Genomic DNA, 17,261 nt, shown 5'->3' with positions numbered 1-17,261 from the left:
GGATAGATTTTTATGTCATTTCACAAATTGCGACCTAATCCTCTTCGCTTGCAAATGATTAACAATGAAATGCATATTTAATGAGAATTTAATTCATTTAGCTTTTGCCAGGATGGCACCAGGGTGGGGGAGGGGAAACAGACAAATGCTTTTAGAAAACTGATTAAAAATAAATAAAAAATTCTCACATTTCCCAGTTGATAAAACTTGAGATTATACCCTCTGCGAGTGCACTGACGTGTACACTTCTTCAACAAGCATGATTGATAGATGAGACAAGTGCAGAGCTAAACGTGTTTTCCTTGTGAAGTATTACAAATCCCAATGTAGGAAATTGCTTATGAAATCATTACCCGGTCACCCCATTTGTTTTAATTTGCTCTAAGTGGATTTCCATATTCTCTAGAACTGACCAGATGTTCAACATCTACTAAATCGCTTTACTTCACTGGAAATAACTGTTGAACACTGTAGAATAAACCGAAAATAATGCCTCTTTCTAGAAGGAATAATAGAGGAAGATGGTTCATCACACCAGGATATTTTTTATTGCGGCATATGAAACAATGTCACAAGCAGCATGCTGAGTGTGTCAAGAGCTGCAGCGTGGTAGAGCATCTGGACTTTGTTTCTGTAAGGCATTTGTGAGGAGTAACAGGTCCCTCAGGCCACCTACTCGGCTGGTATCACCAGGGTCAGTGCCCCCGTCTGGGGCAAGTGTCTGCACCCACATGTCAACTGTGTTCCCCAGTCAGATCCACTAAGCTTTGAACAGAGCAGAACAGAGTGCACATGCTGCTTTGAGCACAATGCAGCTTGGTATAAGGCACATAGGAATAAACAAACGACAAGTTTTTTGAACATTTTTATTTAGTCCAAGCATTTCTCCGAGGTACCACAAAGAAAGAGTGGAGAACGTTGTGTTTAACATGTTTTCTGTCAACTTTTCTCAGACCTACTTTACACAGTATGGTTTTCAGTATGTGAAGAGTTGCAATAGCTTGTGTACCAGCCCCCTTCCCCATATGAACCTCTGAAAAACATGTTTATTGCCAACCTGAGGAATATCAAGTTTAGAAGCATATTGGTTGTAGCCAGTGAGTTTTACAACAACTTTTATGAGTGTACCAACTGTCTGCCATCTTACTCGACTACACACATTAAATGTAATCCACCTGGACATGTGCAGTATTAGATGAAATCCTTTTCTTAGCTAATGTTAGGTGTCAAAATAAAATGTTTTGAGTGGAAAACAAACTTTTTGTATTAACATTGTCCTAGACAGTATTATTATAAATTATTAAACCCCAAAAAACACATGTAGAGGCTTCACAGATGCTGTTTTTATAATTAAGTTTTACCTGCAAAGTGATTTTTTTTTTTTACTGTACGAATTAGATCCCACCCATCCGCTTCAATCCATTTTTGCAACAGCTTGCAGACACCAGCAGATTGCAGACCCATACATTGAGTTGCTCAGTGGGAATATTATAGTGGGAAAATAGGTTTTGTGGTGTTATGCTAAAGGTGTGTTCATTTAACTATTGAATACATATTATCATCATCTTAAATGTAGTTATCTTTGTTCACACAACAGCTGGAACAGCTTGTATATACATATATCACTGTGTTTAAAAACCAGCCCATTAGTGGAAAATACAGGTCTTATTATGTTCAACTTCTCAAAGACACAACAAAATGCCCATAAAGCGTTTTTTTTGGGTATTGGAGATCAAGGCATTTTTCCCGTTAAGCAAAGCCTGCTAGAATGAGGTCTCCATGTCTCTATGATTCTCTGCAGAGAGAAGTTGGCATATTGACAAGGATGGGCCTGTAACTTCTATTTATGCATCCTCCTTGTCAACCTTTCACACTTTGGGGATGAACTAGTGTACGTTTACATACATAAAAGCAGGCCCCTCTTGAAAAAAGCATTAAATTTACCAAATAAAAGGTTGGTGACTGCATTTCTGTACATGTTTTGTACATTTAAGTATTATTCATATGCTTCAGTCTACATGCTAATACAGGATGGCTTTAAAATATAATGTAATGTAATATTTGTCGGAAAATACACATTTACGATTCTGACAAATTAAAATCCAGCTATTCTTAGAGGCTGATAGTTTATTAAGATCACTTGTATTGATTCTCTAAAGTTAACATGTTGTCATCAGAAAGTGTTCTCTTTTCCCTGTTGTGTGTGCTGTTTGTGCAAAGTGAAAATTCAAGTCTATTAGTGTGGCATGCTAAACTAAATTGACATATTTCCGTGCAGCTGTCTGACTGGTTGTGGCTGGCGGAGTCCTGTCAGGAATGACAGTGGCAGAGATGTGGATTGATGGCTTTGTGTGACACTGACAGCTGTCGGTAGGGCAGTGCATACCTGTGCCGCAGCCATGCCAGCTAGGTGATCATAGACAAGCATTGACAGGTGGAGGTGAGGTGGACAGGTTAGCTCTCGAAGTTTGCATAGTGTCTCCACAGCACAAGCGCCATGACAAACAATATTACCAGGGGAGATAGCTTGTAGAGATGTGGAGGTCACAAACTCAAGTAGATTAAACAAATGTTTCTGAGATTCTCACAATGTCTCAGCTTAGTTTGGGTAGCCAGTATTAGCTCGCTATAGAACATAAAGAACAAGGACAGACCTTTCCAGAATATAATGATGATATATGGCACAATCCTTCTGAATTTGCTGCCTATTTATCTCCTCACGTTTCATTTCTTTGTCATGCCAATGATGGCTTCCATGTCTGGTTATATATTTGTAGTTTCTGATGCGTTATAAAAATGAAGGCTCTTTCACTACATCTACAAGTTAATGTCACAGCAGTATAATGCCAAACTTGCTTTTTTCTTTGTCCTTGCATTTGAGCTGTGCCGACCCAGAGTGCACGAAGTGCAAGCCGTGCTCTGAAACTCCCGAGTATGGATTGGTGAATTCCATCATTACCTTGAAAGATGGGAACAAAGGCACCAGGATTATCTGCTGTCATAGACCCATTCTAATAAATAACAGCATATTAGATTGCGCTGTATCTCCAGTCGAAATCGGAATCTGCCTCAAGGCGATGATCGCACACAGAATATGGCTGACTGCTTCTGAGCTAAGGCCTATAAGAGCAAGCAGCATGAATACAAAACACGGAGAAAATAATAATATCCATAAACAAAGCACATGCAATGATCAAATGCATCGGATTGACTGCAAAATTGCATTTTGTAAGTGAAGGTGATCTCATAACAATAAACATCATACCAAATTATAATATTTCCAAATGCATTTCCATAAATAAATGTCAGCATGAGGAAAACGAGACTGGCTTCACAGGAAGCCCTTTAATATTCTATGATAAACACCATAGTTCATTAGCAAGTAAGACAACACCAGGGAATAGTCTTTCCCACATTTTGTGTGTCGGCCTTATGCATTAAATTGCCAAGCTAAAGATGTTTTTTGTTTGTCTTTTTTTTATTTGTGGCACCTTATTTTGTATTGAGAGAAAGACAAAGAACACATTTAGATTGCACCTTGATGCTTACTTTAATCTTTTATCTTAATTTAATTAATTAATTTGGTTAAGGTCACAATAAAGGAAGTGAGACATGCATCAGGTACACGTATTTCCTATTTTCTCTCTCCTATTCCCTCTGAGTCTGTGTCTCTATTTCCATGTCTCTCCCTCACTTCTTCACACACACAATATATACTCATCCCACCAGGTCCTTTTCTCTATCCCATTGCTTTCATAACTGTTCCTCTTCTTAGTGAAATCAGCGCAGCACAGTTGAATCTCATTAATTTGTGGGTGGTTCAAGTGTCTGATCATTTCCCCTCCCAGATCTGGACCTCGCCAGTCACTTTACAGTCAATCAAACCTAATTACCCTCACTACAAAGACCATCAAATCCCATTGTCAAATCCATTTAGCTTCCCCAGACAGCAACGCCTTTCAGTGATGCAAACAGCCCATGTGTGGTTTGGTTCAGATGTTATCTTGATCTGGATTCCAAAACTGTGCAATTGCTATCCAAATGTGCCAGCCATGTAGAATGGGTATTCTACACTGCCCTGGATGGATGAAATCCAGAATGTTTATAGCATCTTAATATACTTCCGCATGCCAAAGCCTCTTTGACATCCCTTTTTTTGAATAACCCGATTTATTATAGTGGCCTTGGTATGAACAACCATATGTGCTAAATGTTTGTACAATGCCTTGCCATATACAAAAGCAACTATGCTGGCATGGCAATAATAGATCAGGGTTCTTGTTCATACACCAGAACCGCACAGTAAAAGGTGTCGTTGGCTTGTTAATGTGTCAGGGGTTTGAGGTTCACCCAATCTACAATAAGCCTGTCCTTCTTCATCAACCCAGTTCACTGTGCCTGCATCCCCTTTGACAATACCTCCCCTGCAATATTTAAAACCAATCCGCTGACCCTACGCAGGAGTATAAATGGGCCTTAAGGATCCAGCAAGATGAGACTAGAATGAAAGTACACAGACTACACCAATTTTCACTGGGGTTATCTTTCTTTTCTTATTTTTCTACAAACAAAAATGGATTTTATGCCAACAGAAGGATTTCAAAACTGCTATAAACACCCAAAATATAGCACATTTGGGGCTTTTTACAGTAGCAGATTTCACAATCATGCTGATATCATGGCAAAGAACAGATCAGGAAAAAAATTACACTGTATTATACAGTATATAGAAGGGAATAAAAGAGAAATACATGACGGAAACTAAACTCCAAAGCAGAGTGACTCTCACATTACATAGGTGCTACAATACTACTGGAAGTTGAGCAGAGTGAGCCTTATAAAAAATTGTGCTTTCTGTCTGGTCACCTGCAAGACCACACATTTTGCAAGTTTCAGTGGCAGCACAGTTAAGACCCGACACCACCAGTGCTTATCCCCTGCTGTGAGGTCACAGTGAAAATACATATGGCTCAGGGTCTACCATATTGCACCTAGCATTTGCAGTACCCAGCCAATAGAATAGCATCAGTAGTGGTCTGCTGTGAGGATAGGCTCCTGTGGCCCTGTTGGCACCCTGACATGTTGACCCCATGCGGCTCAGAGAAAGTGTGTCAACTTAACATCTGTCAGTGTTGGGTTGGAGCTCTCCCTTGTGTATTGGTGGTGTTACTGGGTACACTAGCCAAAAGCAGTGGATAGATGGTGATAGCAATATGTTAACTTGGGGGCCCTGCAGGCAAAAGAAGTAAATTATAGCAGAGGAAGCAGAGTATGGTGACTGCTACGTTGCATGCACCCCCCACCCCCCTCCTTCCCATCTCCCAACCTCCCCTCCCTACTGTTTCTCACATGGGGCCTGGCAGCATCCATCCAGATGGAGGGTTTATTTTTGTTTTTGTTTGTTTACTTATTCATGCATCCATCTATTCGGGGCATCGCAGGGGCTTTCGTTCCACCACAGAATGCAAATCGCCACGGCGGCTAATCCACTTTCATCTCTCCCTTGTCGACATCCAGCTTCTCTCCACGTTTCCACCAGTCTCTCGCAGTCAGGACATCTCTTTTTCTTCCAGTGTACGGGATCAGGCCTTCAGTGACCAGGCCAGACTAGCCCCAACACTTGTTTCTACTTCATGCATGTCAAACACAATACACATCTGACCTCCCACCCACCTTTCCAATCTTTAAGACACCCTGCCCTCTCTCCACATTCCCCTTGCGTTTCCTCCCCTGACCTTGGCGCCACACAGGAGCTCATAGTAAGAGAAAAGTAGCAGCTACACTGCCATTCCCCCTGGAATGGAGGGTTGTGGGAGCATCCCTAATTGAGTTAGGAAAGACATGAGTGGGTTTGCTCATCAAGTTGTTACAGTAAAACAATCCAGATTAATCAGCAGGCAAATCTGTCTTTTTTATTAGCCATCTTACCCTTCCGTTCCCCTTTCTCCTCTGAAGTGAACTGAAGTAGTCAAGTAAACATACACACACACACTCCTACAAATTAAAGATTGTGGCTTGTCTGAAAAGTTTCTCAGGCCATTGTGTCAATGCTTTTGTCAGGGTTTGGTGGTTGGACTGCAGGGAGATGGAGAAAGAGGGGAGAGAGTGAAAAACAAAGGAAAGACATCTAACAGGTGCATGGCTGCTGTCTTTCGGTCACTTGTGTTCTCTGTTCTCTCTGTGGCAGTAATGGTCTCTTTCTGCCCGGGTCTTAGGAGCTGCTGGGACTGCAGGGAAGGAGGGGCGATGGGAGGGGGTGACTCCGCTCAAAGCCAGACCGTAAGAGAGTAGACAGCAGAATAGTAAGAGGAGGGGGGTTGTCGACTAATGCAGGTGGTTGTGTATGTCTAGGTGCCTGAGCCTGAATTCAAATGTGAAGGTAAAACAGAACCAGGTGCATACAAGTGAGAGTAGAGAAAGGGAGATGAGAAAGAAAGTGTGGTTTTTCCTCTCCACCTGGCCATAAAGCAGCATCCCCCTTCCCTCTACTGAGGCCTTTGTTTCACGGCTAATGGTCCAGGTTAATTGCACAGGTGACTCTCTATGGGGGAACAGATGGGCTCAAATGTGTTCAAAAACAATCCGCAGTAAGTGAAAAAAATCTAGGAACAACTTGTTCTTCTCTTCTTCTCCTCTTCATTATTTTTATTCCTCATCTTCTATACTGGAGTCATGGAGGGCGACTGGGGTGAGGTTAAACTCTCACTGTGTTCCTCTCTTGCAGTGATTTCAATTCATCAAGCACAGGGCCTGTAAGCTCTCATTAGATCTCATTACAGTGCAAATTAGACTCAGGGATTGGCTACTGGAAGGATAGTGGATAGTAGTGGATAATAGACATCTCTTATGTCCGATGTTTCTCATGTCAAACACTTTAATTTGGTTAGGGGGGAGAGTGCTATGCTTATATAAATTCAGAGGATATGTAAGCTGTGATGATTCAAATATCTAACTATGATAAATGCCATTATTTTGTATGCTTAGGATGCTATGTGTGTTTTCAATTAGCATGCCCCTGCTGCTACCAATTTCACTTGTGGCATATAGGATGCCATAATTGTCTTTCATATTAGAAACCCACACGTACCAGACAGAAGCTTTTTAGAATTCTAATAATTGTTTGTCCCTCTTTCACCCATGAATCATGAAGGCTGCATGTGAGCCATCAGAAATTGAGTTCTCAATCGATCCGCCGTGTTTTTTTGTTTTTGTTTCCTCCCCAGCACCACATGCAGGAGATGACAAACAGCAAATTGAATTCATGAACAGTCTTTGTTGACACTGCTGCATAATTATAGGAATGTCATGCCTTTGGTGTTTATAAAGAAAGCCCGGCATTTCATTGAAACACATGCATGGTTTTCTGCTTGGGTGATTGTGTGAAAAGCTATGTTACGTTTTCGAGGCGACAGTTATTCTTTTACTTTGCAAGTATATCCATATTTCAATGTTGTAGATGACTGATTTTAATTGGCAGAAATTAAAAAAATGATATGTCATGTTTTTCATAACGTAAGCATATTTGCTTGATTCCTAATTGGTCCATGACTGAGGAAGTTTGTATGGAGGCTTCGATGATACATTGGTTTTGTGAAAGACTTGGCTAGATGTCTGTGTCTCCTCTAACTGATCTTGCCAGGAGCAGCCATGAGTATAGGTCATCCTGCTGACATTAGTTTGAGTACAGTCTCTATTTGCCTCCCTCTAAGTGTCTATCCATCCTTCACTGTCTTAGTTTGTCAAAGTTACACTCATTTGTCTGCAGAGAAATCTGCCCCATAAATTTAGATTAGTTAAGTGGAGCTAATACTATGCAAATATACAACTTTGTATCACTAAAAATGTGTGGGCAGGTTTTTAAGTGTAGCTGAGGGTCTGTGTGCCTGTGCATGCATACTGCAGTGTATGTTTCAATGTCACAGGACTCAGGCCATCAAGTAGCCAGGAAGATGTTTTATGACCTTGTGTCTTGCCTCGCTCCACTAGTCTCTCTCAATAACCCACTCCACCACACATGCCCACAGAAACGATCTTCACTCTTTCCCTCCACTTCCTCCCTGTATTCTCCCTCCATTACATCTCCCTTCCCTCCTAACAGTGGAACTTAACAGAATCTGAGCTTATTCTTTTCCCACCCTTCCCTTTCGTCCCTTGCAACTGTTGACACTCAACTTTTTGTTCTACTCCTGGGATTGGTAAATAGTACATTACTTTGGGTGTTTTTTTTGTTTTGTTTTTTTCATAGAGAAAAACTAATCTGGTGTGTGAAGTTTTTATGCCAATCCTGCTGAGAGCACATTGCTCTTGTTATCCCTCCTAATTAGAAAATGTGATAGTGCTGCTTGTAAATATATTGCAGACTGAGCCAATCCCCATGGCTCACTGTTACATTTGGCACAGCTTTTGGGTTCAGGACCACTTGATAATCAGGTGTGTGTGTGTGTGTGGTGGGGGGGGGGATCAAAGAGAAAGATACAACAGAAGGAGCAGGTACACCATCTCTCTCTGGGTGGTAGAGCTTTATTTCTACTCTTAAAGGTTTAACTGTTTAAGAAAGTACCTAAAAGTGCAAAAGCCGCAACCATGTTCCACACTTCCACAAGCTTTAATAAGATCATTAAAGGACCCCAGGGCTGTCTGTTGAGGTGCCCACCAAGGTGTTTCATCACTGGAAGGGTTTGTCAATGTCTTGGGTCTTAGCCCATCTTAACCCATTTAGAAAGCAATTTCCTGTGAGCAGAGGGGATCTTTCCTCTTGAGAAAGATCTTTGGGCATAAAAGGTTAGTTTTTCTGTAATTCCCCAGCATGCAATCTACCACTGCTGCTAATGAGAAGCAGATGAATATTTGCCCTAGGTTTAACAGCTCAAAATAAGACAAGAGTGAATTGCAGGAACAAGGAAGAAATGTATGCTAAAGTGGCCATTGTTATAATAACTAATGAAGAAAGTTTGCTCTGAGGATTACTGGAATAAGAGTAGTCAAATATTATTCTGTTTTATTTGATTGTTTTCAACTAAAGACTTACTTTGTCTTTGCAGATTTGTTGAATATATATACAAAAAAATCCATATGTATGTTAATAAGTGTATAGTCTGAGTCTTGAGCATAAGGCCTGCACAAGTTTAAGCTGTGGCCCAATAGGCCATAGTTAATTGAGCACTATAGGTTGACTGGGGAGTATGTTTCCCATTTTAGTCATTTTGGTTCTTTGTGTCTGCAGTCCTCCCCCTGAACCCCAGTCTACTACAGCTCCAAGTCCTGGCCATTACAAATGATGAATTGCGCTACAGTTAAGCTAGAAGTAGGACAAATTGATCAAAGTGTCAGGTGCCCCCTGTGATGTCTAGGTCTCCATGAAGAAGGCAGTGAAGAAGGAGCTGTCAGAAAGTTTCTTGTGCCAAGGTGGTTGTAGATAAATGTTTACCTGCCACTTAACACTTTCTGCCTTCTGTCAGACTCACAATGTGTCCTTGCTAGCCTACATAAGAAGAAGGGGTAACTGAAGATCTTGGGAGTTGATACACTTATAGTAGCTGCAAGTTGTTCACCACATTGTTCTTAAGGTCCACAGCATACAAAAACTATGCTACCCCTTTTAAACCAATGAGCTTGCTATCTGAGGTGTAGTGCTGCAATTTGAGATAAGCACTACTTGGCTCGGCTTTGGTTTTGTTCTGATAAAGCTGGTCTAATTAAGCTTGATTTAATCGGGATTGCTTTTAAGCACACCGCACAGCCTGAACAGATACTTGGATTTCAAAGTAGCCCTTGGGAAGGACTTGAAGAAAGAGAAGGAAAGAGACAGAGAGCAAAATTTGTGTGAGTAAGGGTGAAGAGTTGCTTTTTTAAAATTTGCACAAGACATATTTCTATTCTCGGTCGTACTGCCTTCTTTTACTTGCATGAATGATTGCAGGTTGGGTGGTTTATTGCTGGAGGAGAAGAGAAAAACGTGCAGCCCTGACTTTCTCTGGTAATGGCAAAATATCCGCCATTTCCTGAAATTAATTGTGTAGCATTCATTGTCAATATGTTTTGTTCATAAATTCAATTCGCCTGACTGTCTTGTCTCTTTCAGCACATGCGAGTAACAAAAGATTGATCACCCTAGTGTCCAGAAAAGTGCTGTGTGCTGAAAGTAGCGGTTGCCTCCACTTATTTTCGAATGTTTCCCTTCAGCTATAGCTGTAAGCACAGTAGAGAAACAAGATGCCTGGACCCTAATGGTAAACATTGGGGAAGAGCTAGTTCACTCGTGTATGCAAAATAATTGATGGCCAAGTCTCTAGCTGTACAATAAGTCACTTTAATGATCCTAGTTTAAAATAATGTCTGTTCTAGAACAGAATGATAAAAAGAGCATCCCTCTGACTCATTAGTATCGGGGCACAAAGATAGATGACCCAGATATAGAACCCAAGCTTATTTTTGAACCCTGTTTCCATTGAGCGATATGTTGCATGTGCACAGTGTGGGCGCAACGTGTCATGCTGTTGGCTTCATAGCACTTTGAGTGTCTCCTACCTGTCTCTTCAGTCATGCCGACTGCCTCCAGTTCTCTAGTTTCATGGATGCCTCTGACAGCTGCAACGGTGGGCAGGGGGAATGTTTTTCGAAGGCCGGTCCCGGTATCATTGACTGAACAATGATAGAGCGCCCGGGTATTGAGCGGCTCCACACTAAATCTTTGTAAAGAGCACTTAGCTCCCCTGCGTTAGCCACAGAAAGAATATCTGTCAATGGCCATCAGTGGATGCTTTCATCCTGAGGCTCCTCTGCCTGTATTAGTTGCTAAGTGTATTTTTCCTCCTCCTCAGCTGTTTACTGAAAAAAAAAGGACAGGCCGGAGTGACAGGCCTCTGTCTCAACACTCATACGCTCTATAAAAGGCTTGTTTATATCTCACTTAGAATCATGGCTCTCTGTTAGTGTGATATAAGGTGATTATTCACGCACCTGTAGTTAGAGGGCATCCATTGCTTCCATACCAGAATACGAAGAATTATACCTTGAAGCAGTCATGCACAAGTGTGTGTGTGTGTGTGTGTGTGTGTGTGTGTGTGTGTGTGTGTGTGTGTGTTTGTGTATGTGTATGTGTACATGTACAGACTCATGTGAATGTCATCTTATGTATTTCATCCTGCTGCGTTATTGTAAGTATTGTAACATCTTTGTCTCTATTATCCGTTCTCTTACAGAGGGAGATGAAACTGGTGTGATGGATAGCCTAATGGAAGCCCTACAGTCCGGAGCAGCTTTCCGCGATCGGCGAAAACGGACACCGCGCAATGGTAAGACAAAAAACTTTTAAGTCTGTATGCCCCAATTCATAATTATTTTTATTCGTGTTAGTCTCACCGATCTGTCATATAAAAGAAGATCTCCAGTTTGTATATAATTAGTGTGTATTCCTGTGCTTGTGTCCTTTTGGCTTCTTAAAAGTATCCATAAATATAAAACATATACACATGTATGACGTGTATATACAGGCAGTTGTCACAGAAACAAGCACCTGTGGCCTAGTACAGGTCAGTAGTGATTTATTGTCCCTTAACCATTCATAAAACACTTATTATACTGTTGCCATGTTGGCTGCAGTTGGACTGCGGCAGATTTAGTGTAATCCTGGTGTTAACACATTTCCGTTCTGGCATGATGAATGGTCAGTACCCAGGGGAGTACCACGTAGTAGGGGTGCCAGGGTCAATTGATATGCAAGTCAGAGTTCTGCAGAAGAGCTACAGGTGCTGCCATCCCCATGCTGGCAATCATGGTACAAAAAAAAACAACAAAAAAACAGGGGTTGGGAGGATCAGACAAATGGCTGGATTGGACGAGTCTGCTGTACACTGCAAAGCAAGAAGTAAATATAAACATACATTTTTAAAACAGAGGAAGTAAATTTTCTGCCTAAATCATATTTTTAGATTTTTGCTGAATATGTACATTTAGATATATTGAGTTATAATAATTATTGTTAATTTTCAGCAAAAAGACTATTAATTAGTCATTGCCTATTTAATGCAGATTGCTATAATTCCATTGAAGTTAAAATGTTAAGTTACTTCAGTGGTTCAAGTCATTTATTATCTTTTGTTAATAGTAGCAGAATTGTTACATTTCATGTTGGTGTACAGTATATGGCACATTTAAATAGACACAGAGAAGATTAATAGTGACAGATCAGCAAGTCAGGTCGTGTGTGGCTGCTTAAATTGCATTTGGCAGTGAAAAAGTACCTGCTTGGTGGCCTGGACATATTGGTCAGGCCATTCCCAGCTCTGCCTGGGTCACTTCCTCTTACGCTCTACCTATTTTTTGCTCAAAATAAAAATAAGTAGGTTTTTAAAAAAATCTCCTTTTGCTGTACTCACAAATTAACATGTACTGTGTATCTGCTAGTATGCAGTGCGACATTGTATGTGTGACCCTGCGACTCTGATCTCTCACCAGTCATTTTTAGTGACAAAATTGGTGTGTGTGAGAGTGTGTCTCTCTATGGAAAGCAGTAGAAGATAATTATTATTTTAATGTTCTTAGTTAATCAAATACAAAATAATTACAATATATTATTAATCATTTAAATCATGTAAATTATATTTTTCCTCTAATTGTATGTAGTGTTTTAAATAAAAAAAATATTTCTTGTTATAAACTAAACAGTAAACACACATAGTTTACTTTGTTTCATCACATATAGTGATGCTCATCAGTGGACATAAACTGCTCCATTCTTCACCTGCACCTTGTTTGTTCTATATTTCTGTGTGTGGGTTTAATGTGAGCTTGTGTCTGTGTCCAAATGTGTGTCTACTGTAGGTATCTTAGCAAACCTGAAGGTTTTTGCCTGGGAGTGGTTAATTCCTGCCATGTGTCACCTCTGATGCCTTTTCTCTTTTCCTTTTCCTCCATCCTCCCCTTCCTTTATTTTGTCTATTCTTTTTTTTTTTTCTTATCACCAATATTGTTACAGGTGATCAAAGTCCTTCCAGTCCAGCTTCTCGGTGGCCAGGTGCTAACTATGGTAACAGAACCCTAGGTGTGTGTATTTAACTACCTTTTTATAACCCAGACCCAGCACCACCCTGCCTCCTGCTGCACATGCTCTGGCTGCGTAACTCACACGTCCTTCCTGTCAGAACACTCAAGCTGAGCTGGTATACAACATGCAGAGTCCTGTGCTGAGTTATTGCAATTGACGTAGCAAAAAATTTAATGTTTAAGGTATACTATGTAAGATTTATTGTATGTTAAATGAAAAGCAACCAGGAAAGATTTTGGTGGATGATGAATTTAGACAAAGACAGAACTTGCTTCCTATTAACATACACAGCTCCTCACAGAAAAGCAACTGCAGTTTCAAAATGATCCAACACTAATTATGAGAAATGTATAATTCATATAATAATTTGACTTGTAGTACTGATTCATAGCCAATCATGTTTTCTACAGCACTGTCATTAGAAACACATGGATGAAAATCAAACACACCATTACTGAAGATCGCTGTTGGTTTCACTTGAACCTGTATTTTACAATGACACATCAAAATAACTGACTAATCGCTGATGTGCATTAGCAAGGCTTTAACAAAGACCAGATTAGAATCAGCTAACAGCTTGTACTTGATAGTGTCCTGTGTTAGGTAACACTTCTCTTTGCACATATATTTACAGCACACAATACAAACGAAAACAATATGGTATATTAAGTCATTGCCACTACAGAGGTGTAACATAAGGTAGCATTACCCCAGAATATCTGGAATCAAATGATACAATAATTATGTCCTGTGTTTATTAGAATAAGAGCAAGTGAAACTACTCCATAGCCAAATGTGGGAAGTGAAGTATATGTCAATACCTGTCAAGGGCCACATCAAATGCATGTCAGTTGTAGGTGTTTGAAGTATTTACAAAAGCATACCTACGGTAGAAAATATATTAATGGATAAGAACTTAAATATTGCAACATATTTCATTATTTAATAATTACTTTTGGGCATAGGATCACCTTAAAATGGTCAGCAGTAGAGAAAAAATATTTGTACTACTCAGTGACATGATGTAAATCTTACATTGAATACCTTTAAAATTAGTATTAGTAAAGTTTTTTATTTTGTAACACTAATACAATCCTAATAGCTAGGAGGAAATGGTTTCACTCAGCATAATTTCTGTCATGTAAAGTTGCTCCAGTTGTCATCCAATCGTCTTGTTCTTCCTGTTAGCCTATTCCGTCACAGCATGATATCAGTTCTTGTCTTGTGGCAATGTTTAGGAGAGGTGCAGAGGTCTGTAGAGCCCCAATGCTTTGGTAACTCACAATGATTTTTTGTATTGCCTTTTTTTTTTATCCCTGTGTTTGGTAAAGTGATGTGCAACAGTATCCCCAATATCCCTTTTTTCTGAATGATTCTTTCCTTTTATGCTATGTGCAGGTCTACTGTGAGGTTTAATCTAGTTTTGGTTGCATGTCAAAGTACCTGACATTGTGCTGGTGAGTTCATGTATGAGAGTGTATGTCATGGGGATGTATTTGTCAGTCATTTTACTGTTCTATTCAAGTACTAAGTACAGTTAGAAATAAGAAACTAAACTTGGGGGGAAAATTAAATTTATAACATATACATATAACAACAACAAACATTTATATATTATATATACACAGAAAGTAATTTTAAGGAGACCAAGGACAGGGCCTTGGTTAGCTCACACTTGGCTATGGAATGGCTGTGGAATTACCTTCTTGGTCGGAAGAAGCTGTTGCTAGTATGCGAGGTGTGGTAGTATCAATTAAATTTACTGAGGTTCTCTTCTATGCACAATGCCAGTTCTAAAACCAAACTCCTGGGCAGGAGCTGGAAAGCTTTTCCACAGCTATCCAGAGTGGATACTAATGAAACCCCAGATTAGCACTGCGATGCTATCATTATTTGAATGAACGTTAGGTTCCAGAAAGCCTCTGATGGTTGTTTTCTGAATGGGATCCTAAGGGCAGGACAAAAGTGGAGACTGTCCACTTTGGTGAATTCATCCCATCCCTTCTAAAAGTGCGTTCCCTCCGAAAGCGAATCCAGCGTTTTGGGCGGCTTGATTGCATACAGTCAATGCAAAGACGCGAATTCCTGCAAATTCGCTCCAGGCGGCGCAAATGAGTCATTTGTCGCGTAATTCGCTGGTTCACGCGTTCAAATTTTTCAACTTGGGCGAGAAATTCACTTGACGCAATGTTGCGAAATCCTATCAGCGGTGAGATTGTCCAAACGTCACCGGCGGCTTCGGAGCGTTGTTTGGAGAGGACCGGGGGAGTGGTGTAATGACAATCCACCGGCTGACGGGGAGCTGCTAAAGAATGGGAAAGTGGACGGGGAGTAGCGCTGCAGCTTTCGGACAAATAAACACCCGTAGTAGTCTGGATTCTGCTCTGACAACTACGCCGTTTACCAGCGGGAGGAGGTCAGAGTTAATAGGTTTTATTAAATTAGCTTTTTACTTTAGTTTTTGGAATTACAACTTGATTTATCTTCACTCGCGCTTGTCGGCAGCTAGCTTCCGTGCACATCCGGTTCCACTGTTGTTGTTGGTGTCGGATGGCACCAGAGTTCTGCTGGACTACTACTTCATTTTTATATAAAAACCGGACAAAGCTAGACATTACTTGGAGAAAAAGCGAGGAAGTTGAACTAACTGGTGAATTTAGAACATGTGTGTCTGTAACTTTATTCCAGCTGTCATTGTACTTTACTGTGAACAGGTTAGCATAGCATAGCCCTGATCGATCCGAACTCTATTCAGAAAACACGTATTTTTAAAGTTGTCGTCCTGTTGTCTTGCTGACAGACCTGACAAAGTATGAATTCATATGTCTAACAAAACGCTATCATATTGTAGTTATTTCGGCATCAGTATGATCCGTTTATTGCAATTAAATCACAGCCAAGGATTTACTATGGGTTCATATAGCTGTAGTAAAACGCGCGTGTGTGTGAACACTCAAAATGCCCAGCGGTCAAACTTGCGCGAGTAAAGCGAGGCGAATATTAAATTCTCTGACCTCTCAGTTTCCAGCCAACCCCTTTGGTGGGAGCAAGTGGTTGTCCCAAGTGAAATTGTTTAAGTGTATCTTGTTCATAACAGAGGGTAAGATGGAGCATGAGATTGACAGACCGGTTGTCATAGCTTTAGTGTTTCAGTGTTGGAAGCGAGCGTTGTACTGCGCTGTCTTTGTATAGATGGAGCTGAACCTGAGAATAAAGCTTCTACTAGTTTAAGTTTCATCCCTCACTTATTGTCATTAACTGAAAAAATTAAATCATGGGTAGGAATGGTAGGTGTCTTTTGCTGGGTGTCTGGGTCTTTCCTGAGCAAAAGAGCCCTCAGGAGAAGCACAGCTGTTTCGTGGTTGAGGTGGTCTGGGCATCTGATCAGGATACATCTGCTGTCGTATTCTTGACATGTCAAACTGGGGGACAGCTAGACCAGGAACACGCTGGTGGTATATATACCCTGCCTGGAGCATGTAGCTGGGTAGAAGGATGTTTGTGTTGCCTTACATACATTTACTCATTTGGTACATGCTGCCGCGACCACTGTTCCACCTATGCACACTATATGAAGTGTCTTGGGATCATTTTAAAATAAAGACTTGTCTTTCTTTCTGTATGAATATGCTTTAGACATCCAAAATTACTGTGGTCCATATGATGGTTCGCCCCTGCATGGCATTGTGACCCTTCTGAGCACTTTTTTCTTCCTTTTCTTTAGTGCACACCACTGCTATGCTACCAGAACATATTATGCATTGACTGTTCCTCATTTATTGATATGGAACCCAGGCTGTGGTTTGAGAAACAGCTGCATGGATTCTCTACTCTGAGGTGATGAGAGGGGAAAATCCTTTTGACATGCCAGCTCCATAATTTTTTTCTAAATGGAATCTGGAAGTGGGTTCATCTGCTATAGAGCATAGGGGGAATTTTGGCTCATCCCCTGAAGGGGGGCAAACTGAAATATTTAAGCACAGTTTTGATGGAAACATTTTAATAATAGTCTCTGTAAAGATAAACAGTTAAGTTCCCCAGTGACCTAAGGTGGCATCACAGAGACTGAGATCTGTCTTGGTGCATGGTGGGAAGTGTCAGCGTTTTAGTCTGTATTTAAAGGGGCATTATGGAGTTTCCAGCGGCCACTAGCAGTGCGGTTTTAAGATTACAACCAGGCGTGTGCTCGCACGCATGCTCACTTGAACTCATGAGC

At 40.7% G+C, this 17,261-nt stretch overlaps 1 protein-coding gene across 7 annotated transcripts in view; it reads left to right on the top strand.

Moving 5' to 3' along the window:
- Positions 1–17,261, top strand: part of diaph2 (diaphanous-related formin 2) — a 470,900-nt gene that overhangs the window by 381,521 nt on the left and 72,118 nt on the right. For 6 of the 7 annotated variants that reach the window (XM_046031243.1, XM_046031244.1, XM_046031241.1 and 3 more), the window contains 2 exons: positions 11,202–11,294; positions 12,977–13,042. In XM_046031243.1, coding sequence (XP_045887199.1) covers positions 11,202–11,294; positions 12,977–13,042 — 159 coding nt within the window. The remainder of the gene's footprint in view (positions 1–11,201; positions 11,295–12,976; positions 13,043–17,261) is intronic. The other variant, XM_046031247.1, reaches the window with a different exon arrangement.

This window comes from Micropterus dolomieu, linkage group LG19, assembly GCF_021292245.1.
Source record: "Micropterus dolomieu isolate WLL.071019.BEF.003 ecotype Adirondacks linkage group LG19, ASM2129224v1, whole genome shotgun sequence".
In the NCBI taxonomy this organism is placed as follows: Eukaryota; Metazoa; Chordata; class Actinopteri; order Centrarchiformes; family Centrarchidae; genus Micropterus; species Micropterus dolomieu.
The sequence above is the reverse complement of the archived record's forward strand: the minus strand, read 5'-3'. Positions and strand labels throughout refer to the sequence as shown.